General features: G+C 41.7%; 1 protein-coding gene and 1 pseudogene across 3 annotated transcripts in view; both read left to right on the forward strand.

The window, feature by feature from the left end:
• Window positions 1-15,936, forward strand: part of Rbbp6 (retinoblastoma binding protein 6, ubiquitin ligase) — a 32,936-nt gene extending 17,000 nt beyond the window's left edge. For 2 of the 3 annotated variants that reach the window (XM_006507470.4, XM_030242242.1), the window contains 10 exons: window positions 1,966-2,138; window positions 3,194-3,297; window positions 3,409-3,746; window positions 5,333-5,429; window positions 5,588-5,666; window positions 5,764-5,818; window positions 8,034-8,102; window positions 10,307-10,669; window positions 11,889-13,643; window positions 13,948-15,916. In XM_006507470.4, coding sequence (XP_006507533.1) covers window positions 1,966-2,138; window positions 3,194-3,297; window positions 3,409-3,746; window positions 5,333-5,429; window positions 5,588-5,666; window positions 5,764-5,818; window positions 8,034-8,102; window positions 10,307-10,669; window positions 11,889-13,643; window positions 13,948-15,508 — 4,594 coding nt within the window. In that variant the 3' untranslated portion in view covers window positions 15,509-15,916. Of the gene's footprint in view, window positions 1-1,965; window positions 2,139-3,193; window positions 3,298-3,408; window positions 3,747-5,332; window positions 5,430-5,587; window positions 5,667-5,763; window positions 5,819-8,033; window positions 8,103-10,306; window positions 10,670-10,959; window positions 11,062-11,888; window positions 13,644-13,947 lie in introns of all 3 variants that reach the window. The other variant, NM_011247.2, reaches the window with a different exon arrangement.
• On the forward strand, window positions 23,459-24,024 carry Gm6905 (predicted gene 6905; annotated as a pseudogene).

The raw sequence follows: 24,993 nt of genomic DNA on the forward strand, positions 1-24,993 counted from the left end.
GTTCCTTATAAGCCAGTGTTTAACAAAGGAACAAACAGAAGAATCTGGTGGTCTGATTCAACTTAGAGTCTTATACATAGAGATCTGCTCTTAGTAATGTACTTGGCTACTTTCTTTTACTATCTTCTACAGCTTGAACACACAGGTATATTTTAAGTGTTTCTCTAGGCTGTGATTCTAGATTCTCTACCAGGAACCTCCAGTTTTTATTTAGAAATTGTGGTAAAATCCTGATTCTGCTTTGTTAAACTAGCTTTCCAGAAGATCACAAAGTTGAGATCTGAGAATATCCTTTGAGTAATGCCACTTGAGAGGCTAGGTGTCCATATTCTAAGAGGCAGATTGGTTTCCTGGCTTTGCACACAAATGTTGAGATGTAGCATGGTTAGCAGATAGGGTTGCTGCAGAAAAGATGTAGCATTTAGGGAAGTCTGTGTACTTGAATATTCAGATGGTTTGCAAAGAAGAATGATTGTCCCTCCACTCCAGCCCCACTCACAGGCTCTGCTCACTCCTCTGCTTTCATCAGCCACCATCCTGAGTTCTCTGTGGTTCATCTTATAGCAGTCTGTTGTGATGCTATATCTGTCTGATTCAGAGACATGTCATAAATGCTGTGGAACAATTTTAAATTGCAATTGATTTTTGCAGTCAATTTAAGAGCAGACTGCTTCATCTATATCATGTAAAAGTTCTTTAAAAAAAATAGAAGTTTGTTTTGGAAAAGTTAATATCACCTGTGAAGCCTAACTAATAATTCATTGCTTTTGAGTCCTGGGGGAGAAAAGCCCATTTGTGTCAGACACACAGCCCATACTGGGGAGAGATGGGAGCCCAAATATTTTAAATGAAACATTCACTCTTTCCACTAACACCACTGATAAGCAACTCAGACTCTTCTTCTGTTTCTTTTTCTATCCTCTGTTTTCTTCCCCTCCCTCTTTTTTGTTTTTCCCTTTTTTTCTTTTCTCTTGGGCAGTGGGAGACTCCTCTTTCACAAATTGGGAACAATGGGGCATAAGCAAATTGATACTTATTTGTGGAATCGTGGTGATGTCTATGGAGCAGCTGCAACACAAATAACACACCTCAGGTACCCTCCTCCATCCAGTGAGACTATTTCATTTCAGCACTGAGATGAGCCCATCCTGTTCTAATGAACAAAGGTTTCTCTAAGAAGTCCTATGGGCTACAGCTTTGAGTATGGAGAAGTGGGGGGTTGTAGAAGCAGCAGAGGCAAGTCTGAGAATAACTTTTGTGTGTTCTTAAATATATTTAATTCCTACCACTCCTGGGGAATGCATTTCTACAAAAACACTGGACCTAGAATGTGTAATAATGTGTTCTTTCATATTTGTGTAATGTATTATGATCATTAAATCATGTTTAATTGACTTAAGTAGACTAATCTTTTAAAGTAGTTACAGGCAGATGATTGGTTATATAGTTGGGTTGAAGACCTGGTTATAGATAATACAGTTTCCATCATGTGGCATTAGTTTGGTGCCTGCATGGCTGTTACAGAATGCTAGAATGTGGGAGAAGGTGTTTTTGGTCTTCTTGCTGTTGGTTTTTGTTTGTTGGTTTGTTTGATTGATTGACTTTTTTTTTTTTAAAGAAACACTTAGTAAAGGAAAATTGTGATTTAGGGTATGCTTCTAGTTCAAATTCTGTCTGGTTGGCACATAGAAATTCTGGTAGCTTAACATGTACCCCTGGCCTTTACTTCCTAGAGTTAAGGATTCTAAGATCCTTTTAGTTTCTTTTAAGTGTCTCTTTACCTTTGTTTAATTATTCATAGTTCTGTTTTGTGTCTATGTTGGATAGATATAACATTGAAGGACATGCTTGTGTAAGCAGTCATTGTACTGAAGTTGTCTTCCTGTTATGATACAGTATAGCTGAGCATAGAGCATGGCTTCTTTACCTCCTGACAATCTTAAATGCCCAAACTGTCTTTTACAGAGAGGCCTATGCAATCGGGAAGAAAGAGAAACCACCCTTCTTACCAGAGGAGCCATCATCATCTTCAGAAGAAGATGATCCTATCCCAGACGAGCTCTTGTGCCTCATCTGCAAAGACATCATGACTGATGCTGTGGTCATTCCCTGCTGTGGAAACAGTTACTGTGATGAATGTAAGAGACTGGGACCCCTTGTAAAGATGTGCCTTTCATGTTTGGATGGATGCTTGTTTTTAATAACTGTCTTTTTTGCCTTTGTTAATTTACTTATTTTTTTAGCTTAAGCTGGCCTTCAATTAAATTTCTGCCCTGATCTTCTATCATTACTTTTTAACAAGACCCTTAGATTGTGTGTGTGTGTGTGTGTGTGTGTGTGTGTGTGTGTGTAAGAGAGAGAGGCAAGATTGATTTGCCTGCCTATATGTCTCTGTACTGTATATGTGTCTGGTGACTTGGAAGCCACAGAGCAGGATATAGTGGATTCCTTGGAACTAGAGTTATAAACAACTGTGAGCTGCCATGTAGGTGCTGAAACTGAACCCCAGTCCTCTGTAAGAGCAGTAAGTGCTCTTCACCACCACTGACCCCATTTAGTTCTTTGTTTACTTTGTTTTGTTTTTTAATGCCTAGTTTTTGTTAAACCATTTTAAAAACTAAAGGCATGTAAAATGTTTGTTCACTCTTCTGTAGACTTAGTTCTGTTTTTTCGGGGGTTTTTTTTGTTTTTGTTTTTTTTTTTTTGTATAATATTTTGATTGCTAGCTTAATAAAGAAGAGTATTTGTTAATGCATTTTCTGTCTATTTAAACATTTGTTTGAGGTCCATATATGGTGACCCTTTTTTTTTTTTAACTCAAACACTTGGAGGTAGAGGCAGGAGGAAATCTTTGCGTTCAAGGCCAGCCTGGGTTACATAGTGAGACCTTGTCTCAAAAAAACATTTGTTGCTGGAGAGATGGCTCATCTATTAAATGTTGGCTGCTGTTTCACTGGACCCGAGTTCAGTTCCCAGTACCACATAGCAGCTTACAATCATCTTTAACTCCAATTCCAGAGGGTCAGACCCTTCTTGTCAGTAAAGTTACTTTCCTTTGTTTGTTTGTTTATTTGTTTGTTTGTTTTTGAAACAGGCAGTTTCATGACTTAGGCCTGGAAGGTGTCATTAACTCATTATGTCAACACCAAGTTGCTACTGTGCCAGCTCGTGTTTAACATCTTATCTTATATAGGTATAAGAACAGCACTCTTGGAGTCAGATGAACATACATGTCCAACATGTCACCAAAATGATGTTTCTCCTGATGCTTTAATTGCCAACAAGTTTTTACGACAGGTAGCTTTTTGTACCCTTTTTTACACAATAGTATCTTTAGCATTTTTACTGATTGAACCCATTTAAATGAGTGATATATTACATATTCTGCATTTTTATGTTTGTCTATAGGCTGTTAATAACTTTAAAAATGAAACTGGCTATACAAAACGACTACGAAAACAGTTACCTCCACCCCCACCCCCAGTACCACCACCAAGACCACTCATGCAGCGGAACCTGCAGCCTCTGATGAGATCTCCCATATCAAGACAGCAGGATCCTCTGATGATTCCAGTGACATCGTCCTCCGCTCACTCAGCTCCCTCTATATCTTCATTAACTTCAAATCCATCTGCCCTGGCTCCTTCTGTGTCTGGAAATCCATCTTCTGCCCCAGCTCCAGTACCTGATATAACTGCAACCGTGTCTATATCAGTCCACTCAGAAAAATCGGATGGACCTTTTCGGTAAGTCTTTCTCTCTTATTATTAAAAACAGGGTCAGTGGTGTCGTTTTTTTGGTTTTTTTTATAATATTATTTTTGAGGTAGGGTCTCACTATGTAGACCCAAGCTAGCCTCTCAATTCAGAGATTTACCTCTGACTGCCTCCTGGTTGCTAAGTTAAAAGTTCATTTTTTTTTCTACCTTTATTATTTTATGTGTATGAGTGTATGGTTTGCGTATATGTCTAAGTCTACAGTGGTAAAAGGGGGTGGGTTTTGGGAACCCTTAGAACTGAGTTGTAGACAACTGATTGTGAGCTGTTATGAGTGCTGGGACTAAAACATGGGTCCTCTAGAAGAGCAAGTGATGCTCTTAATCACCAATCTGTCTCTCCAGCTCCTGAAGTGCTACCTTCTTTAATGGACCCCTGTGCTTATTCAGATGCTAAATTTCAGCCTAGCAGTGGCAGCGCAGGACTCAGGAGGAGTTCTGAGTTCCAGAACAGCCAGGCCTTCACAGAAGAAGCCTGTCTCGAAAGACCAAAGGGGACAAGGGCCGGGGAATAAGTTGTGACCTCTTGAAAGCAAACGTGGATTTTGTGGTCCACTAACACATACATTCTCTTAACAATTAGCCAGCTTTTGGGGCTGGAGAGATAGATGCCTCAGCAGTTAAGAGCATTGTCTGTTCTTCTAGAGGTTCTGAGTTTAATTCCAGGCAACCACATGGTGGCTTGCAACCATCTGTAATGGGATCTGATGCCCTCCTCTGGCCTACATGCAGGTATACATACATACATACAGATAGAGCATTCATTTACATAAAATAAATAAATCTTTTTTAAAAATCAGCTAACTTTCAAAACACAGGTGTCAGGTCCTGTTTCATACATACTGAAAGAAAATTTTAAAGGTGAAATCTTTATACATACAAGATAACCCACTATTCTAGGTTAGCTTTTATTTAATCATTAAGAAAATACAAAGGATTATCTTAGAGCAGTGGTTGGTTCTAAACTTGTGGGTTGAAACCTTTTTGGAAGTTGACTCACCCTTTCATAGGGGTTGCCTAGACCATTGGAAAACAGATTTGCATTATGATTCATAACAAGTAGTAACAAATAATTTTATGGTTGGAGGGCACAACAACATGAGGAAGCATATTAAAGGGTAGCAGTATTTTGACGTTTTATATTTCTGCACCTATTTTTCTATCATGTTTCATACGTAGTGTTTTTTTAGGCAATCCCGTCATTTTTAGTGTATATGCAGGAGTGTAGTGGCCCCAGCTGTGTGGGTAGAGCTAGAGAGGGCAACTGTAAGGACTTGGCTCTCTAGTGCCGTCTTGGAGGATCTGAGGAGCGAATTTCCATTGTTAGGTCTGCATGGAATACCTCCTGCTAAAGCTTCCCACTGGCCACACCTCTTACGTTATGCTTAAAGAGCTTTTTACAAGCCCAGACCGTTGACTTTCCTCAGATATGGTCATCATCACTAACTCATGCTGGGTATGGATATATATAATAGATAAGCAGTATTGATGAATGTTGTCATTTTACTCGTTATCATCCACTATGGTAACGTTTTCTTATGGTACATTGTTTTCTAGGGATTCTGATAATAAATTATTGCCAGCTGCCGCCCTTACATCAGAACATTCAAAGGGAGCCTCTTCAATTGCTATTACTGCTCTTATGGAAGAAAAGGTAGATTTTTACTGCCTTGAAAATCTAGACTTGTTTGTTTTTGTTTGTTTGTTTTGTTTTTTGTTTTTTTTTTACAAATACGCATTTAAAAAGATTTTTTGCTTTGACTTTTTAAAACTTTAACTATTCCTATTTTGTGTGTGTGATTACTCCTAAAGGGGTACCAGGTACCAGTCCTTGGAACTCCATCTTTGTTGGGACAGTCATTATTACATGGACAGTTGATTCCCACAACTGGTGAGTAAAATTAGTTTTGATTTGGATTTTTTTCCCCTTTAGGAAATAATTAACATTGAATTTCTTATTGATTGTTTTTGTTTGTTTCATTTGTAAGGCCCAGTAAGAATCAATGCTGCTCGTCCAGGTGGTGGCCGGCCAGGCTGGGAGCAGTAAGTACATACATGCTCAGAGTAACCTTAGACACTCGCCTTGGAACTAAGAGGCGGCGCCAAGTTAGACCGGCTCTTGCCGGATGCTATGTCACATTCAGATTTATATGTTGAATTATTTTCTGAAGATAATGATATTTGAAACACTTGGTTTGAGACCCTGACATTTATACAAGGGAAACTGTACACATGCGTAAACTGCGTGTATGGTATCTGTGTTACTAGGAATTGAGTGCGTGCGGGGCTTCAACACAGGGAATACTTCAGCTAGGGACATAGTCTGCCCTGGGGCTTTGTCCCCAGCCTGTCACTTTTGACTCCCCAGAGCTACTCAGTCTGTTGACTGACCTCCCCTAGGTTGATTGACCCCTTATGTGTATTACAATCTTAGGTAAATGCTTGTAGCATTCTCAACAGGAGCTGCCTTCCGAGTCACAGTGGCACTGGATGCGTAATGATTAATTTTATCCAGTTTAGATCTAATAACTAAACATAGCATTTTTTCTGACTGGTTCAATAAATTTTAACTTTATAAAGTTAGATGTTTTATGGTTTAAAAAGAAACAATAAAATAGACCACATTTTAACCACTTTTTTTTGTTTTGTTTTGTTTTTCGAGACAGGGTTTCTCTGTAGCCCTGGCTGTCCTGGAACTCACTCTGTAGACCAGGCTGACCTCGAACTCAGAAATCCGCCTGCCTCTGCCTCCCGAGTGCTGGGATTAAAGGCGTGTGCCAGCATTTAACCACATTTTATATGTTCACCCTTAATTCTTTCAGTACTTTTATGCTATATCTACAAATATTTCAGATTTCTATCTGAAAATCTCAACAAAAGAAGTCCACATTAAGTGGGCTCATGAACTTTAAACCCATTTCAGAGGTCACTTTGTAATTCTTTTCTAAAACAGTGAAATACAAACTTTTAAGTCCTTTTCTGCCTTTAGAACATTTGGATCATGAAAGGACTTCATATTAGTAAGTTGATCCCATATTTAAGTTTTCCAGTTTTTTGGTTTTTTGAGACAGGGTTTCTCTGTAGCCCTGGCTGTCCTGGAACTCACTCTGTAGACCAGGCTGGCCTGGAACTCAGAAATCCGCCTGCCTCTGCCTCCCGAGTGCTGGGATTAAAGGCATGCGCCACCACGCCCGGTAGTTTTCTAGACTCTTAACTTTCATAAATGGTTGAACTCTTTTTCTGTCTGAATTTGGATGATCAAATTTCAATTTAGTAAATAAATACATTGTAAGAATAGTGTCTACCACACAAAGTTCCCCATGTTTTTCCTGACTTGTTATTAAAATCTACAGGATATGATTTTTCTCACCTGACACACAGAAGATGCTTTATGGCGTTAAAAATGATTAGATTTGGGCTGGAGAGATGGCTAAGTAACTAAGAGCTTCCATCTTACAGAGGGCCTGGACTCAGTTCCTAGCACTCACAACTACCTGTAACTCAGCTCCAGGGTATCTAATGCTCTCCTCTGAAACTGCAGCTGCCGTTGCATGTACCAAGTACACAGACACACATGTACTGAGTACACAGGCACACATGTAGGTAACACGCTCATGCACATGCATTGAAGTGTTTTTTTAAATTAATATTCTGACTTACGAAGACATTTCTTTGAAACTTCCATCCTAAGTTTTGTTTTCTTTTGTTTGAAAAGATAAACCAGATTTCTTGTAGAGAAAATAGACTGATGAGAAACTAGTAGACTATGTCATTAGCAAGCATATGAAATTTAGAGACAGGTGCGCCTGTGTCTGAATGTAGGGAGACATACTGGAGTTGGCATCGTTTACTGGGTCCAGGGCTGTGAGGGTGTAGGTTTCTCTTCAACCCACATTTTCTCATTTTTTTTTTGCACTCAAAAAGTATTCTACTTAAGCATGTAAAAACCTACATAGAGCCTTGCAAACTAAAGGGCTCTTTTCTAAACACTAAGTTTATATATTGTGTATAGTGCTAATGAAAATACAGAAAATACTCAAGACTACGTTAACTTTGTCTTAAGTAAATATAATATTTGCTTAGATCTCCTCTGGAACAACTTTTAAGAGTTTAAAATTAGGAAAGTTTTCAAAGCAAGTTAAAATAGATACTTTAAAGTGTGTGCACTGATAGGTTGTAATGTAATGTAATAATGATACGTTATACCTAAGACAAGTAAATACTCAGGTTTTTTTGGCCTGTTCTAAACCTTTCACAGTTCCAACAAGCTTGGGTACCTAGTTTCTCCACCACAGCAAATTAGAAGAGGAGAAAGAAGCTGTTACAGGTAAGCATGCTAAAACTCTTGGAAAATAATCCCATAGCACCGGGAAATATACAAAGAAATAACACAGGAGTGATGAGGAAGGAGACGTCATTTGCTCTCCTTCCTTCTCTTAATAAATGTTTAGCAGTTGTCCTTAAGAAATTTGGGAACTGGGGGTTACAGTTCAGTGGTTAGTTTCTTGCTTGCCTATGTAAGGCCCCAGGTTTAATTCCTACCAGATGCAGAATAAAGTCTCATTTGAAGGTATGTTAAAAAAAAAAAAAAAACGGTTTATTAAGAAGTATAGCACATACCTGTAACCCAGTGTTAGGGAGTCAGAGGCAAGAAGATTGTGAGTTGGAAGCCAGTTCACATGACATAACAAGACCTGTCTGGGGAAGGAGGGAGGGAAAGGAACATAGGAAAACATAAGTTACATTTTTTGTATTTGTGCCCATGTTGGTATGTATGCTCATGTGTCTATGAGAATACATGCTTACAGAGGCCCAAGAGGATGTCAGGTACCCTGTTCTATCACTCCCGATCTTACTCTTGAGTAACACTGGAGCTAGACTGGTGGACAGTGAGCCCCAGTAATCTGCCGGTCTCTGCCCCCACAACACTGGGGTTAATTGTAGGCCTGCATGGCCACAGCTGGCTTTCTGTGTGGGTGCTGGGGATTTGGGCTTCACTCCTTGCACTGTGCAAGCACCCTTACCTGCTCACTGAGCCGTCCGTCTCCTTAGCCCCTCAGACTCTGTTCTCAGTACTCCTTCCTTAGTCCCTCAGACTCTGTTCTCAGTACTCCTTCCACAGGTTACTTGGTTGTATTGGTACATGGCAGGACACAGCGTGCGAAAGTTAGCCAGCTCAGTTTCCAGAAGGAAAAACATTGTGTCTCTTTGTCTCAGTCTTTCCCTGCCTTCTCTTTTCCAAAAGAAGAGACCAGGAGATTTGTCTTAAAGCCTGGGTTTTATATGGAGATAGTTATTTAAATCAAGATACAGAAATTTCCAAACTTGGGCTGGTGAGATGGCTCAGTGGGTAAGAGCACCCGACTGCTCTTCCGAAGGTCAGAAGTTCGAATCCCAGCAACCACATGGTGGCTCACAACCACCCGTAATGAGATCTGATGCCCTCTTCTGGAATGTCTGAAGACAGCTACAGTGTACTTACATATAATAAATAAATAAATCTTTAAAAAAAAAAAAAAAGAAATTTCCAAACTTATAAAAGCTATGACTGATCTAGTGGGCCAATCAGAATTGCTAATCTCATGACAGATTACATTAAACAAAGGGATGTGTTCTGAATCATGGATATGGTTCTGAGCAGACAAGGCTGAACACCTCCTGCCGCCTTACATACCTTTTGCCCAGTTAGTTTAGCAAAAGCACTCAAATTCTTTGAGACAAATCAGACAATTTAGCACTATTATTTGTTTCTCTTTTTGGGGGAAGAATGTTGATATCTTCAGTTTTGATTATAAATATTGGAATTAGTACGATTCCGTTTTGTTGGTTTCACCCACTTCCTCCAAAAGGAAGTTGCAGTGGTTTTTGTTAATGTAAACTTTGAGTCTAGAGCTGGGCATGGTGGCGCACGCCTTTAATCCCAGCACTTGGAGGGCAGAGGCAGGCGGATTTCTGAGTTCGAGGCCAGCCTGGTCTACAGAGTGAGTTCCAGGACAGCCAGGGCTACACAGAGAAACCCTGTCTCGGGGGTGGGGGGGGGGGGGACCTTTGAGTCTAGAAAAGCATCTTCAGGGAGAAATATATTGGTTGCAGCCATGTTAATCTGTCACATCCTTCAAGACGTTTTCTGTCGATTGATAAAGGCCTTACTAGAATCTTGGAGCTTGAGGGGTAGTTCAGTGGTTAAGAGCACTGGCTAATTTTTCAGAGGGTCCAGGATTTTGAAATACAATTGAGAGGTTTTTGTTTTTAGCCAAGTTCTTGGTTATTTATTACCCAAGCTGGCCTCAAACTCAAAGACTCAAGTGATTGTCCAGCCTACTGAGTAGTTGAGACTGTAGACCTGTATCATCCTACCTGTCTTGTAGGGCTAATGTGTACAAATACACCTTAACTGCATTTGTACTGGAGTAATTGATTCTATTCCAGTTTTTGCACTTTGGAAAATAATTATAAACAGAAAGAGAAAGCCTCATTTATCTCAGATGAATTTAATGTAAAGGTATAATACCTTGGAATTTATCTCTCCAGAAGTATAAACCGCGGGCGACACCACAGCGAACGATCACAGAGGACTCAAGGCCCATCACTTCCAGCAACTCCAGTCTTTGTGCCCGTTCCACCACCTCCTTTGTATCCGCCTCCTCCCCATACACTTCCTCTTCCTCCAGGTGTACCTCCCCCACAGTTTTCTCCTCAGTTTCCTCCTGGCCAGCCTCCACCAGCAGGATATAGTGTCCCTCCTCCAGGGTTTCCACCAGCTCCTGCCAATATATCAACACCTTGGGTATCATCAGGAGTGCAGACTGCCCATTCAAATACCATCCCTACAACACAAGCACCTCCTTTGTCCAGGGAAGAATTCTATAGAGAGCAACGACGGCTAAAGGAAGAGTGAGTATTTTAGTTTGAAATTACCATACACTTTTTTCATTTTCTGATATAACATTAAATAGGTATTTTGGAAACATTTTCCAGTGTTTCCAGTTAGTAAAGAAAATTCACCTAAAATTTAAACCAAAGCCATACAAGCAACTTCCTCAGGGATACCTAGTTATTCATAGTTTTAAAGTAGAAAACTAATGGCAATTTCATTCATTTCATTCATGATCTAATTACATTTGTCTTGTTAGTTTTCTTAAATGGTTTTTGTTAACTTTCACTCTTTAACTTTATTTTACTAGGGAAAAGAAAAAGTCCAAGCTAGATGAGTTTACAAATGATTTTGCTAAGGAATTGATGGAATACAAAAAGATTCAAAAGGAGCGTAGGCGCTCATTTTCCAGGTTAGTGTTTTGCAAGCCTTCACAACAGAATTACAAATGGGACTTGAATATCCAGGGATTACCTATGGATATAAATAACATTGCACTTATGAGATTTTTCTGATTCGGTCTAGTTTTATAGAATGGAGGAGATGCAGCTTATTCCCTAATATGTCCATTAAAATAATCTCAGTGTAAACTCTATTGTGTAGAATTAGAATTTATGGGGACTAAGTTGTCCTTGTCCCTTGAAGTTATTCATAATCTGATATAATGGGAAATGTTTATGGAAGGAAAGACATAGGGGGCTAGCCAGAGAGTATTCTGAGGGCCTTTGCCATAAGGCTACAGCTTCTTGCTGTAACATTAACCTGTGCGATTTTAAAAAGTAGTGGTAGAATACCCCTTGCTGTATTATTAGAAAAGAAAAACAAATTACAGAAGTTCCCTGGAAGTTTGTTTAAAGACTTTGTTTTTTAGATTTAACACTTAAAATGTGGTTCCTTTTAAAGCTAGACTGTTGGCTAGTGTAAGAAAAAAAAATAGATTCCTACCTAAATAATCAGACAGGAAGTGAAATTTAAATTTAATTGACATTTGTTTGATGTTAATAGCTCATAAAACTCACGGTACATTAATGCACTCCACTCTGATGTCAAGCCTTGGCTTTTGTTTTGTACTAAGTGACTTGTGTATTTATTCCATTCCAGTAGAGGTCACTGCACCTCTTTAATCATCTAAGACAAAACTTGATGCAAAGAAAGATAAAACCGTGAGAAAAGAATACTAGACTGTCTGTTTTTACTTTGTTTATATCTCTCAACCATCAACTATGCTTTTGTTTTTAGGTCTAAATCTCCCTATAGTGGGTCATCGTATTCAAGAAGTTCATACACTTATTCAAAGTCAAGGTCTGGCTCAACACGTTCACGCTCTTACTCTCGGTCCTTCAGCCGCTCACATTCTCGCTCCTATTCACGATCACCCCCATACCCCAGGAGAGGCAGAGGCAAGAGCCGCAATTACCGTTCACGGTCCAGATCTCACGGATACCACCGATCTAGGTCAAGGTCACCTCCCTATAGACGATACCACTCACGGTCCAGATCTCCTCAAGCATTTAGGGGACAGTCTCCCACTAAACGCAATGTACCTCAAGGAGAAACAGAGCGTGAGTATTTTAATAGATACAGAGAAGTTCCACCCCCTTATGACATCAAAGCCTATTATGGGCGGAGTGTCGACTTTAGAGACCCATTTGAGAAAGAACGCTACCGGGAATGGGAAAGGAAATACCGAGAGTGGTATGAGAAGTACTACAAAGGGTACGCGGTGGGAGCTCAACCTAGACCCTCAGCCAATAGAGAGGACTTTTCTCCAGAGAGACTCTTACCTCTTAATATCAGAAATTCACCCTTTACAAGAGGGCGCAGAGAAGACTATGCTGCTGGACAAAGTCATAGAAATAGAAATCTAGGTGGCAACTATCCAGAAAAGCTTTCAACAAGGGACAGTCACAATGCAAAAGATAATCCAAAATCGAAGGAGAAGGAGAGTGAGAATGTTCCAGGAGACGGCAAAGGGAACAAGCATAAGAAACACAGGAAACGAAGAAAGGGGGAAGAGAGTGAGAGCTTCCTGAACCCAGAGCTACTGGAGACGTCTAGGAAATGCAGGGAATCGTCAGGGATTGATGAAACGAAGACAGATACACTGTTTGTTCTCCCAAGCAGAGACGATGCTACACCTGTTAGGGATGAGCCAATGGACGCAGAATCGATCACTTTCAAGTCAGTATCTGACAAAGACAAGAGGGAAAAGGATAAGCCAAAAGTAAAAAGTGACAAGACCAAACGGAAAAGTGACGGGTCTGCTACAGCCAAGAAAGACAATGTTTTAAAACCTTCTAAAGGACCTCAAGAAAAGGTAGATGGAGACCGTGAAAAGTCTCCTCGGTCTGAGCCGCCACTCAAAAAAGCCAAAGAGGAGGCTACAAAGATTGACTCTGTAAAACCTTCCTCGTCTTCTCAGAAGGATGAGAAGGTCACTGGAACCCCTAGAAAAGCCCATTCTAAATCTGCAAAAGAACACCAGGAGGCAAAGCCAGCCAAGGACGAGAAGGTCAAAAAGGACTGTTCCAAAGACATCAAGTCAGAAAAGCCAGCCAGTAAGGACGAGAAGGCCAAGAAGCCTGAGAAAAATAAACTACTTGATAGCAAGGGAGAAAAACGAAAGAGAAAAACGGAAGAAAAGAGTGTAGATAAAGATTTTGAGTCGTCTTCAATGAAAATCTCTAAAGTAGAAGGAACAGAAATAGTGAAACCATCACCAAAACGGAAAATGGAAGGTGATGTTGAAAAGCTGGAAAGGACCCCAGAAAAGGACAAGATTGCATCATCAACTACTCCAGCCAAAAAAATCAAACTCAACAGAGAAACTGGAAAAAAAATTGGAAATGCAGAAAATGCATCTACTACAAAAGAACCCTCTGAAAAATTGGAGTCAACATCTAGCAAAATCAAACAGGAAAAAGTCAAGGGAAAGGCCAAACGGAAAGTAGCTGGGTCGGAAGGCTCCAGCTCCACGCTTGTGGATTACACCAGGTACGGAGGCCCGGGTGGGAGGTGGGGCAACAGCGACGAGTGTCCTCTATGGGAAATGATAGCCTTTGATCTTATCTGTGTGTGTAACTTAGGTTCTTAGGAGTCTGCAGCATTGTTTCAAGTCGGGGAGAGGTGAACCACGTCATTTATAGTTTGATCATGTGTGTCTTTCTTAGGGCAGAATAATAAACTTTTTAAAGCTAAAAAGACAACCTATTTTAAGCTAGCTTTTAAAAAATTTACTTACCAATGCTTTATTAGTAGTAAACTTTTTATTAATTAAAAGTATATTCATTTGTTTTAGTACAAGTTCAACTGGAGGCAGTCCTGTGAGGAAATCTGAAGAAAAGACAGATACAAAGCGAACAGTCATTAAAACTATGGAGGAATATAATAATGATAACACAGCTCCTGCTGAAGATGTTATAATTATGATCCAGGTTCCTCAGTCCAAATGGGATAAAGATGACTTTGAGTCTGAAGAAGAAGATGTTAAAACCACACAACCTATACAGAGTGTAGGGAAACCATCGAGTATTATAAAAAATGTCACTACTAAGCCATCGGCTACGGCTAAGTACACCGAGAAGGAAAGCGAGCAGCCCGAGAAACTGCAGAAGCTTCCCAAGGAGGCGAGCCACGAGCTGATGCAGCACGAGCTCAGGAGCTCAAAGGGCAGTGCGTCCAGTGAGAAGGGCAGAGCCAAGGACCGGGAGCACTCAGGGTCGGAGAAGGACAACCCTGACAAGAGGAAGAGCGGTGCCCAGCCAGACAAGGAGAGCACTGTGGACCGCCTGAGTGAGCAGGGACATTTTAAGACTCTCTCTCAGTCTTCCAAAGAGACCAGGACTTCAGAGAAGCACGAGTCTGTTCGTGGTTCCTCAAATAAAGACTTCACTCCTGGTAGAGACAAGAAAGTGGACTACGACAGCAGGGATTATTCCAGTTCCAAGCGAAGAGACGAGAGAGGTGAATTAGCAAGGAGAAAAGACTCTCCTCCCCGGGGCAAAGAGTCTCTGTCTGGGCAGAAAAGCAAGCTGAGGGAGGAGAGAGATTTACCTAAAAAGGGGGCCGAGTCAAAAAAAAGTAATTCTAGCCCCCCAAGAGACAAAAAGCCTCATGATCATAAAGCCCCCTACGAAACTAAACGCCCATGTGAAGAGACAAAGCCTGTAGATAAAAACTCTGGGAAGGAGCGGGAGAAGCATGCTGCTGAAGCTCGCAATGGGAAAGAGTCCAGTGGTGGCAAACTGCCATGTATACCTAACCCGCCAGACCCTCCCATGGAGAAGGAGCTGGCTGCTGGGCAGGTGGAGAAGAGCGCCGTCAAGCCGAAACCCCAGCTGAGCCATTCCTCGAGGCTTTCCTCTGACCTGACCCGGGAGACGGACGAGGCTGCCTTTGAACCAGATTATAATGAGAGCGACAGTGAGAGTAATGTGTCTGTGAAGGAAGAAGAAGCTGTTGCCAGTATCTCCAAGGACTTGAAAGAGAAAACAACAGAGAAAGCGAAAGAGAGCTTGACTGTAGCAACGGCCAGCCAGCCAGGTGCAGACAGGAGCCAGAGCCAAAGTAGCCCCAGTGTTAGTCCAAGTAGAAGTCATAGCCCTTCCGGGAGCCAGACCCGAAGCCACAGCAGCAGTGCCAGCTCAGCCGGAAGCCAGGACAGCAAAAAGAAGAAGAAGAAGAAGGAGAAGAAAAAGCACAAGAAGCATAAAAAGCACAAGAAGCACAAGAAGCACGCAGGCGCCGACGGCGACGTGGAGAAGAGCCAGAAACACAAACACAAGAAGAAGAAGGCCAAGAAGAACAAAGACAAGGAGAAGGAGAAAGATGACCAAAAAGTGAGATCTGTCACTGTGTGAAGGACGGATGTGTTAATTGACTTAATTACTAAGTCATCTGTATTAAATTCTGTTATAATGTAAAGAGATTCCAGCCTTGTAAATAATGAATGGAAGACCCTGTGCTGCACTTAAAAGTATTTGCTGCTTGATTATTTCATTTTTACATCAGAGCTTTATAACGAACTTTTGTACAGAATTGTGAGTTGTGACCATGGAACATGAGAGGTTTTGCTAGGGCCTATTATTTTTAACCACCATTAATTAGTTGGGGTGGAGTTTACTGTACTGTGAAATTTTCACATTTGAATTTTTTTAATTGCCTGGCAAATGCTGATATCAGTTCAAAAATATCAGCAGAATGATTGCTGAACTCATTACAGCCCCGTTATGTCACTTTTTGATTACAATAAAAGTTTTCAGTAAACTTTTCACTTGTTGCAAATGTATATTATTTAAAGACAGTGTCTCATTTCTTCTCTTTCCAAGATCCTTCAAGCTGAATAGACAAAATTCTAAACATTGAAAATGTACTTCAGAGAGGCCTAGTGGAAGATCTTTGTTTCTAGTAATTAGAAGTTAGGTTTCTAAAAAGGAGGGCAGGATGCTTAACCATCTAGCCATGTGGTTTTCTTAGAATTCTGTTAGGTCAATATTAAATTCCTTGATGAAACAATCCACTTAAGTGTTGTGGTTGTGCCCATTCTCTGCCCCACTGACAAAAGTAAGTAATAGTGTGAGCCTGAGGGTAGAGGGTATTCCTTCACTCTGTCTGTCTGGAACTCAGTGAAGGCACTCGGAAAGGATTTGGGGACAGGTTAAGTGGTTTTACAGAATGTGGCATGAATTGGGCCTGTCACAGTCCATGGCTAAATTGCTAGCCTGCTGTCCTAAGGTTCTGTGCTTGGAGTCTCAGTGTGTGGTACTCCATACAATTGCTGGTTCTTGGCTTTGAGTCAAGACATGTGAATGTAGTGTTTAGGGCAACATTTACCATTTAAAATTGTAAGTGATAACACTTTTTTTTTCTATTTTAAAGTGTGTGTGTCCATGGAGGGAGAGGAAGGCATTGGAGCCCTCTGTAACCAGCTGCAGTCACTCACAGCTACGTAGTTGTGAACTGTCTCATGTGGACGTTGGGAACCAAATTCAGGTCCTATGCAAGAGCAACAAGCACTTGTCACCACTGAGCCAAAGTAACATAAGTGCTAGAGGTGTGGAAGTCATCGAGAGATGCTGCCTTGGAGCCAGATCAGCTTTGCTGTGAGAGCTCAGCTCTGCCCTGATGCCAAGCACACACACCTGCTGTCAGGGCTAAGCTGTCCTGACCACTTAGGCCCACGCACAACATACTCCCACTTTTACTTTGAGGTCCTGTTTCCAACAATTGAAACTGGTTACTCACATTATTGGGCTCATTCTTGAAGCTCACCTGGCCTTCTTCACTTTAGTTGCAGCTCCACTCCTATGACAGGTTCCTGGCTACTGAACCACCTCTAAGTGTTGTGCCTTTGCAATTAAGAGCAGTTTTCCCAGCTTTGGTGGTGGTTGAACTTAGTTTACTTTTTGGTTTTTTTGGTTTTGTTTGTTTTTGTAGTCTATAGATTTGTTATGGCAACGGCCACAGAACCTGTGCCTGCCCCCTTCCCCATCTAACCCCCAAACTACCTAGATGTCGGATACTGTTTAACAGAAGCATGCAAAGGCTCAAGACATGCTCAGTGAGTTAAGTGCCTCCACAAGCCTGAGGACTTGAGTTCAATCCCTAGAACCCAAGTAAGTCTAGATATGCTACATGTGTGCTGTAACTCCAGTGTTCTACAGTGAGGGGCCACAAATGAGACACACAGGGAAGGGGGGATGGCCAACCCCAGGGTTGCCCTTTAAGGACACAGGTGCTGTGGTACATGTGTAACCACTCCCATAAACATACATGATACAGATTTTTTTAATGTATGAATGTAGCATTTGGAGGACAACTTGAAATGCTAAATAAAAGTTTTTTGTTTTGTTTTAGTTAGTATTTGTATAACCATTAAAAACACCCACAGCCCTTCATGGTACATGTGGTTTGGGTTTTTTTGTTGTTGTTTTTCTCTCCCCAACCTCAGTTGTTAATGCTAATATCTGATTGGTCCCAACTTGCACCTTATGTAGAGGAATCAGACAACAGGAAGTCTCCACCCTGTTTACTGGTCCCCAAGAAGGCCATATTGCATCTGACCATTATAAATTTACCTTTCCTTTTTAAAAATAATGGTCATTTATGTTTGTGGAGTTATGCATATGAGTGTAGTGCCCATGTGCAGGCCAGAAGAAGGTGTCAGATCCCCTGGGACTGGACTTAACAGGTGGTTTTGTTATCTTGCCCCAAAGGAGTGTTGGGAACCAAATTCAGTATACAGTATACTCTAACTGTTGAGCCATTAAGCCATCTCTCCTGCCCTTTGGGAGTTTTGTTTTTTCCAGTCTTACCACATAACCCAGACCGACCTTGAACTCTTGTTCTGTGGGTCTGATGTTGGCTTTCGTTTTTGTTTTGTACTAAGGATTGAGCCTAGAGACCTAGAGCACGCACACACACTCAAAATCTAGCTTTATGAAATCTGTGGCACAATGTTCAATATAGTCAATATAGTCTTGTGCAACAGTACACCACAACTTCGAGCTTCCTACTGAACAAAAACTTGATAGGCAACCCGATTGCCTGGCCTTCACAACCTCAATGGCTGAACACCTTAACTGCACCCTTATCTGTAAAATCAACGGTTTGTGTTACTTCTTGCTCAGACACTAACTCAAAGTGGTCAGTTACCCTATATGTAGCCCAGGCTGGCCTCCACTCCTCCAGCAGCTTCCCAAGTGCTGGACCTGCAAGTGTGAGCTGAGGGATCAGATCAACCTTTATAGCCTTATGAACAGGGTTGTGGGTAGAACCCACACGGAAGAAAGGAATCCGCTCAGACAAGTTCTCTGACCTTCACACGTGCACCCTTTGCCATGTAGATTAATAAAAATTGTAGGGGTTGGATAGATAGATGGCTTAACGGTTAAGAGCACTGACTGCTCTTCCAAGAGGTCCTGAGTTCAGTTCCCAGCAACCACATGGTGGCTCACAGCCATCTGTAATGGGATCTGATGCCCTCTTCTGGTGTGTCTGAAGAGAGTGACACTGTACTCTCATAAAATAAATCTTTATATAAAAAAAAAAGGAAAAAATTGTAAAGGATGTTTAAGAACACCCTCAAATTACAAATGCCAAGGTTTCATTCTTTTTATGACTGAACATGCTGTGCATAGTAAGTAAGTAGTATTTCATCTTTATTGGTCAAACAATTGATGGACACTTAGGAATCTTTTTTCCTTTTTTTTTTGTCTTGTGAATAGTATTACAATGGAGAAGAAGTTTTGTTTTACAAATTGGTTTAATTCCCTTTGGATGTATACACCAAATGGGTTTACAGGTATGTTTCAATACATCTGGCTAATTATTTTTTGAGATAGAGTTACCATGTTGCCTGGCCTCCTTGGCTCAAGATCTCTTACCACCCACCCACTTTCACATCTGCCCTCTGAGTAGCAGTGAGTAATTATAGGTGCACAGTACTGTCGCAGCTACTTAATCATTTTAGAAACCTTCATATTTTCCATAATGGGCTGTGCAAAATTAGTTCCTGCCAGCAATGTACAAAGACTATGTTCACATCCTCTCCAGTAGCTTAAGAGGGCCTGAGCTCAGACCTATAGAAGCCAAGAAAAACCTGACCCAGGAGCACATCTCTACAACTCAAGCACTTGTGTGATGAGATGGGAGAGACAAGAAATTCCCCAGCAGCTCCAGACCTCTTCTGATCTGCAGAGCTGAACAGCAGCTGACCCTGGCATACCCGAGGTGGAAGGGGATGACTGACATTCAGGGTTGTCATCTGAGCTCCACAAATAAACACTAAAATCCCAGAGCTGCTGTGAAGGAACACAGATGCAGGAGATGCTAAATACAGGAGAACTGGGATTAGCAGGACTATTCAAGATTTCAAGTTAATTCTTCCAGTCATGCAGTATAAGCAGTTTACCAAAGCATTTCATCTTTTGAGTACACTATAGCTGTCTTCAGACACACCAGAAGAGGGCGTCGATGTCATTACAGGTGATTGGGAGCCATCATGTGGTTGCTGGGATTTAAACTCAGAACCTTCAGAAGAGCAGTCAGTACTCTTAACCACTGAGCCATCTCTCCAGCCCCCACATTTCATCTTTTTTGAGACTCTGACTCATTGTATAGCCCAAGAGTGACCTTGAACCTCTGATCTCCCTGGCACAGCTTCCCAGGTCTTTGGTTATGAACATGTACCACCTGGACTGGTCTATGCAGTGCCAGGGATCAAACTTGGGGCTTTAGGCTAAGCCTCCTCCCCCCAAGCCTCCTCAGTGACCAGCCTTTGACATCATTTTTGGCATTAAGGATTTTCTAAAAAATGATTGTTAATTTCCTTCTACACTAACTTTATAAAAAAACTCAATGGAGCTACCCTGGTGCCTTGAGCTTGTCACCCCAGAATGTTAGTAGCAGTGTAAGAATACCACAAGTTCAAGGCCAGCCAGGACTACAGGGTGAGACCCTGAGCCAGGCCTCTAGTCCCAACACTGGGGAGGCAGAGACAGGTGGATCTTTGAGTTCAAGGCCAGTTTGGTTTATAGAGTGAGTTCCAGGAGAGCCAAGACTACACAGAAGAACCCTGTCTTCAAACAAAAATAAGCCAGGCAGTGTTGGCACACGCCTTTAATCCCAGCACTTGGGAGACAGAGGCAGATGGATTTCTGAATTCGGGGCCAGCCTGGTCTACAAAGTGAGTTCCAGGACTACACAGAGAAGCCCTGTCTTGAAAAACATAAAGATAATAATATAAAATAATATAATAAAACAAAAACACTAACAGAAGGTAGACAATGACTATTGAAACCAACATGAACCTTGCTTTTTTCTTGAAATATCACTGTGTCTACAGTGACTAGGGCTACAGTAACAGGTTACAGTGACTGACTGGGGCTATGACTGAGATTACACTGACTAAGGTTACAGTGGCTGACATTACAGTGACTGACTGGGCTACAGGAAAGAGTTAATCTGGGAAAGACCTGGCCCACACGTTTTAGCCCATGGCTGAGGCAGCTCTCATAGCATTGTGGTCTTGCATCAGAAGTGGCAAACAAGTTGTCAGAATTGAATAGAGGGCCAAAAAGTGGACTGAGTGGGAAATTATCAACTGTAAAGCTATCTTGTGTTGTGCCTCAGCATAAGCACAGATCTTTCTTTCAATGTCCTTGGAAAAAAAAAAATATCCCAGCCAGACAGAGTGCCTCACGCCTTTAATCCCAGAACTTGGGAAGCAACAGAGACAAGCAGATCTCAATTAAAGGCCAGCCTGGGCTACTAAAAAACATTCCAGGACAGCCAGGGCTACACAGAGAAGCATGGTCTCTGGAAAAAAAGATTCACATCTTCACATTTTAAACATTTTTTATCTAAAATTGTATTACACGACCCTTGGTGTTGGTCAGTGTTTTCATTTCTAGGATCGTCTCATCTTGACTAGTTTAAATGTTTTCAAACTTTCTCATCAACTGGTCACCTAAGCTCTCTATAACTATCTAGAGATATTTTTTTTAATATAAGGAACTTCATTTCCTATTGTCTTTTTCTGTCTCATGTGTCCCAGACTGGCTTCAAACACACTCCAAGATAGCCATAAACTCCTGGTCTCCCTGCATCCATCCATCAAGTGCTAGGATTACAGACCGTCAGCACCCTGACTATAGTGCTGGGAATGTAGCCCAGGGCTTCACGCATGCGTGCTAGGCAAGCAAGCTGAGTAGCCAGCTCATCCCTGATATCTTTGATGCTTGTAGTGCAAGATCTAGTTTTTAGTCTACTCCTTTTTTTATGTTGCTGTCCCCCACCCCGCCCCTTTCTGGTATTTTCCCTGTAGGAGGACCCCAGTCTTTACAAATGTTCTAACCACTCTCCCTCCCTTCTCAGAGCACATCTGAGCTTTTCATGTACACCCCCCACCCCATCCTTGTACACCGTAGCTCTTCATCTTTTAAACTGAAATTAGTCATTAAGATCCTTTCCTTAACTGAGAGACAAGTCCCCTGGGATGAATATGCCATTAGAGCAGCTACAGACAGTGCTTTCAAATAGCAACATTTCCTCTGCCTATAGCTTGTCAAAATTACAGCCTAAGTTATACAGAAGTACAATAGCCCGGTTGATTTGTAAGTGTTAAATGTCACCGACGGCAAAACAAAAATGCCACTAAAAGCTGCGTTATTGCCAGGTGGTGGTGGTGCACACATTCAGTCCCAGTGCTTGGGAAGCGGAGGCAGGTGGATCTCTGTGACTCTGAGGCTGCCCTGGTTACATGGAGAAACCCAATCCTGGGAGGTAGAGGGGGGGGGGGGGAGAAGCACTATCTCCATAGATCAGATTTACAAAGGCGCAAGCCAACACTTTGAAGCACCTTTCCCCAAGTAATTCTTGTAACACCGGCTTAAATTGAAATGGACTTTAAAACTGTTGATGTGTATCTATCTGAAGCTGAGAGCCAGTAAACTGGCTCAGCATCGTCGCGCTCACCTTGAAAGGCAAATGACCTGAATTCAATCCCTAGAACCCACAGAAAGGCAGAGGACAGTGCAAACCCCAGGATTGTCATTGGACCTTCCCACATGTGCCTTGGGCATACGTTCATGCAACCCTACCCCTCCTCACATTATAAACACTGCAATCATGAAGACCGTATAAAACACCTCAAAACGCAACTCGTTTGGCACAGTAAGTTTCCTCATAAAAACTTTTCTTGGAATTAATAAAATCTCTCATTTTAGAAAATGGGTGTGGACTGGAGAGATGGCTCAGTGGTTAAGAGCACCAAGTGCTCTTCCGAAGGTCCTGAGTCCAAATCCCACAACCACATGGTGGCTCACAACCATCCGTAATGAGATCTGACGCCCTCTTCTGGTGTGTCTGAAGACAGCTACAGTGTACTTATACATAATAAATAAATCTAAAAAAAAAAAAAAAAGAAAGAAAGAAAAAAAAGAAAAAAGAAAAAGAAAATGGGTTGCAATAGATCCCAGAACTATGGCTTCCTCTCAGTACATTCAAATGAACCAAGGGTTCCATCCACTTCACGGTTTTCTTTTCAGTTTGGGTTATTCAATAGCCTTTCCCTTCCCATGGAGAAAAAACAGGCTGCCCTTGTAGGCCTGTCACAGAGCTACCATCCTGCCAGCTCTTGGGAATTCTCTCTGATACAGCACCCTTCCATCAAGTCATAGTTCCACCTAGTATCTTTTTTTTTTTAAGATATTTTTTTCTTTAAATTGAAAATAGATTTTTTTTTTCATACAATGTAGTCTGGTTGCTCTTTCCCCTCCCTTAACTTCTTCCTACCTAAGTTCATATTCCTTCTTTCTCACTCTCATTAGAATATAGTAATAATAATAAAAAATTAAAGCAAACCAGAACAGGACAAAACAAATAGTGTCCTCTCTTACCATTTGGAGTTGGAGACACATGTTCTAAAAAAATCCATGAATTTTACCACAGAAGGTAAAAAAATGTGTCACTCTGTGATGTCAGAGATCTTCTTACCCCATGGTCTCTGTGTGAAAAATTATTTTTACTCACACTTGAACTGTAGAATTCTGTACTACAATTTCTGATATCAGTAAGGAGTTCAATGCTATTTTGATTAATCCATCTCTACACTGGGATCATTGTGGCACTTCCCTTTATTTTAAGGAATACACACACACACTTGGGATGAGGGTAGAGGGGGACATCAGAGGACAATTTCCACCATATAGGGCTCATAAATCAAACTCACACCATCAAGCTTGGTGGCAAGTGCTTTTTCTGGCCAGCCCTACTTTTGTTTCTGAGTTGTATAAAACTTTTGATGTCGTTCTTCCTGTTCTCCACCATGGCACAAGACCAAGGGGAAAAGGAGAACCTCATGCTCTGCTTCAATATCTGCGTCGGGAAGAGCAGAGACAGACTGACCCGGGCAGCCATGGTGTTGGAGCAGCTCACAGGCCAGACCCCGGTGTTTTCCAAAGCTAGATACACTGTCTGGTCCTTTGGCATCCGGAGAAATGAGAAGATTGCTGTCCACTGTACAGTCCGCAGAGCCAAGGCAGAGGAAATTCTGGAGAAAGACCTGAAGGTACGGGAGTATGAGTTGCAGAAAAATAACTTCTCGGATACTGGAAACTTTGGCTTTGGAATTCAGGAAAACATTGACCTGGGCATCAAATACGACCCAAGCATTGGTATCTACAGTCTGGACTTCTATGTGGTGCTGGGTAGGCCAAGGTTCAGCATCGCAGACAAGAAGCGCAGAACAGGCTGCATTGGGGCCAAACACAGAATCAGCAAGGAGGAGGCCATGCGCTGGTTCCCAGTATGCTGGGATCATCCTTCCTGGAAAATAAACTTTATACAAAAAGCCAATAAAATTTCCTCAGAAATGGAAAAAAAAAAAAAAAACTTTTGATGTCTTGATCTCTGTGGGGAACTTGATCATCATCATGGTGTTAGAGCTGAGCCAGTGGAACATCACTACTAGTAACTGGTCCATCTTGATGATGCCGTTGAGGAATCATCATCTCTTTCTACAAAGGATGTAGAGCAAGACCTTTGAGAAGTGTGTACATCCGTCTGTCCTGTGTAATACAGTCTAGTAATGTCTTCATGACATTTAACCTTCCAAACTCTAGCTAGTGGCCATTGGTTTTGCCCTTTTCCTTTTTCTTTCTTATCTATCACTCTATCACTCTATCACTCTATCTATCTATCTATCTATCTATCTATCTATCTATCTATCTATCTATCCATCCATCCATCCATCTATCTCTCTATCTCTCTACCTCTATATCTACTATCTCTATCTCCTTTTTTTTTCTTTCTCTTTTGGAGACAAATTCTATGTAGCCCTGGCTGTTCTTGAACTCACTGTATAGACCAGGCTGACCTCAAACTCCCACAGCTCTGCCTGCCTCTGCCTCTGCCTCTGCCTCTGCCTCTGCCTCTGCCTCTGCCTCTGCCTCTGCCTCTGCCTCTGCCTCTGCCTCTGCCTCTGCCTCTGCCTCTGCCTCTGCCTCTGCCTCTGCCTCTGCCTCTGCCTCTGCCTCTGCCTCTGCCTCTGCCTCTGCCTCTGCCTCTGCCTCTGCCTCTGCCTCTGCCTCATGAGTACTAGATTAAGACATAGCCACCACATCCCACTGGTCTTGCTTTGTTTTTAGCCTTGAAGTTTTTCTTTTGAATTTGGCTGTGGATGTCTGAACATGTGTGTTTGGGGGCTTGCTATGAAAAAAACAATCCTGGGCCTCTGTCCTTAGTCTGTCCTTGGCATCCACCTTTGGTGGCCACTGACATCTAAGATTTGTAAAGCTCAAGAGGTGCCTTGCTGGTTTGCACGTGAGTCTTTTCCATCTGGAAA

This window comes from Mus musculus, chromosome 7 (assembly GCF_000001635.26).
Source record: "Mus musculus strain C57BL/6J chromosome 7, GRCm38.p6 C57BL/6J".
Classification (NCBI taxonomy): domain Eukaryota; kingdom Metazoa; phylum Chordata; class Mammalia; order Rodentia; family Muridae; genus Mus; species Mus musculus.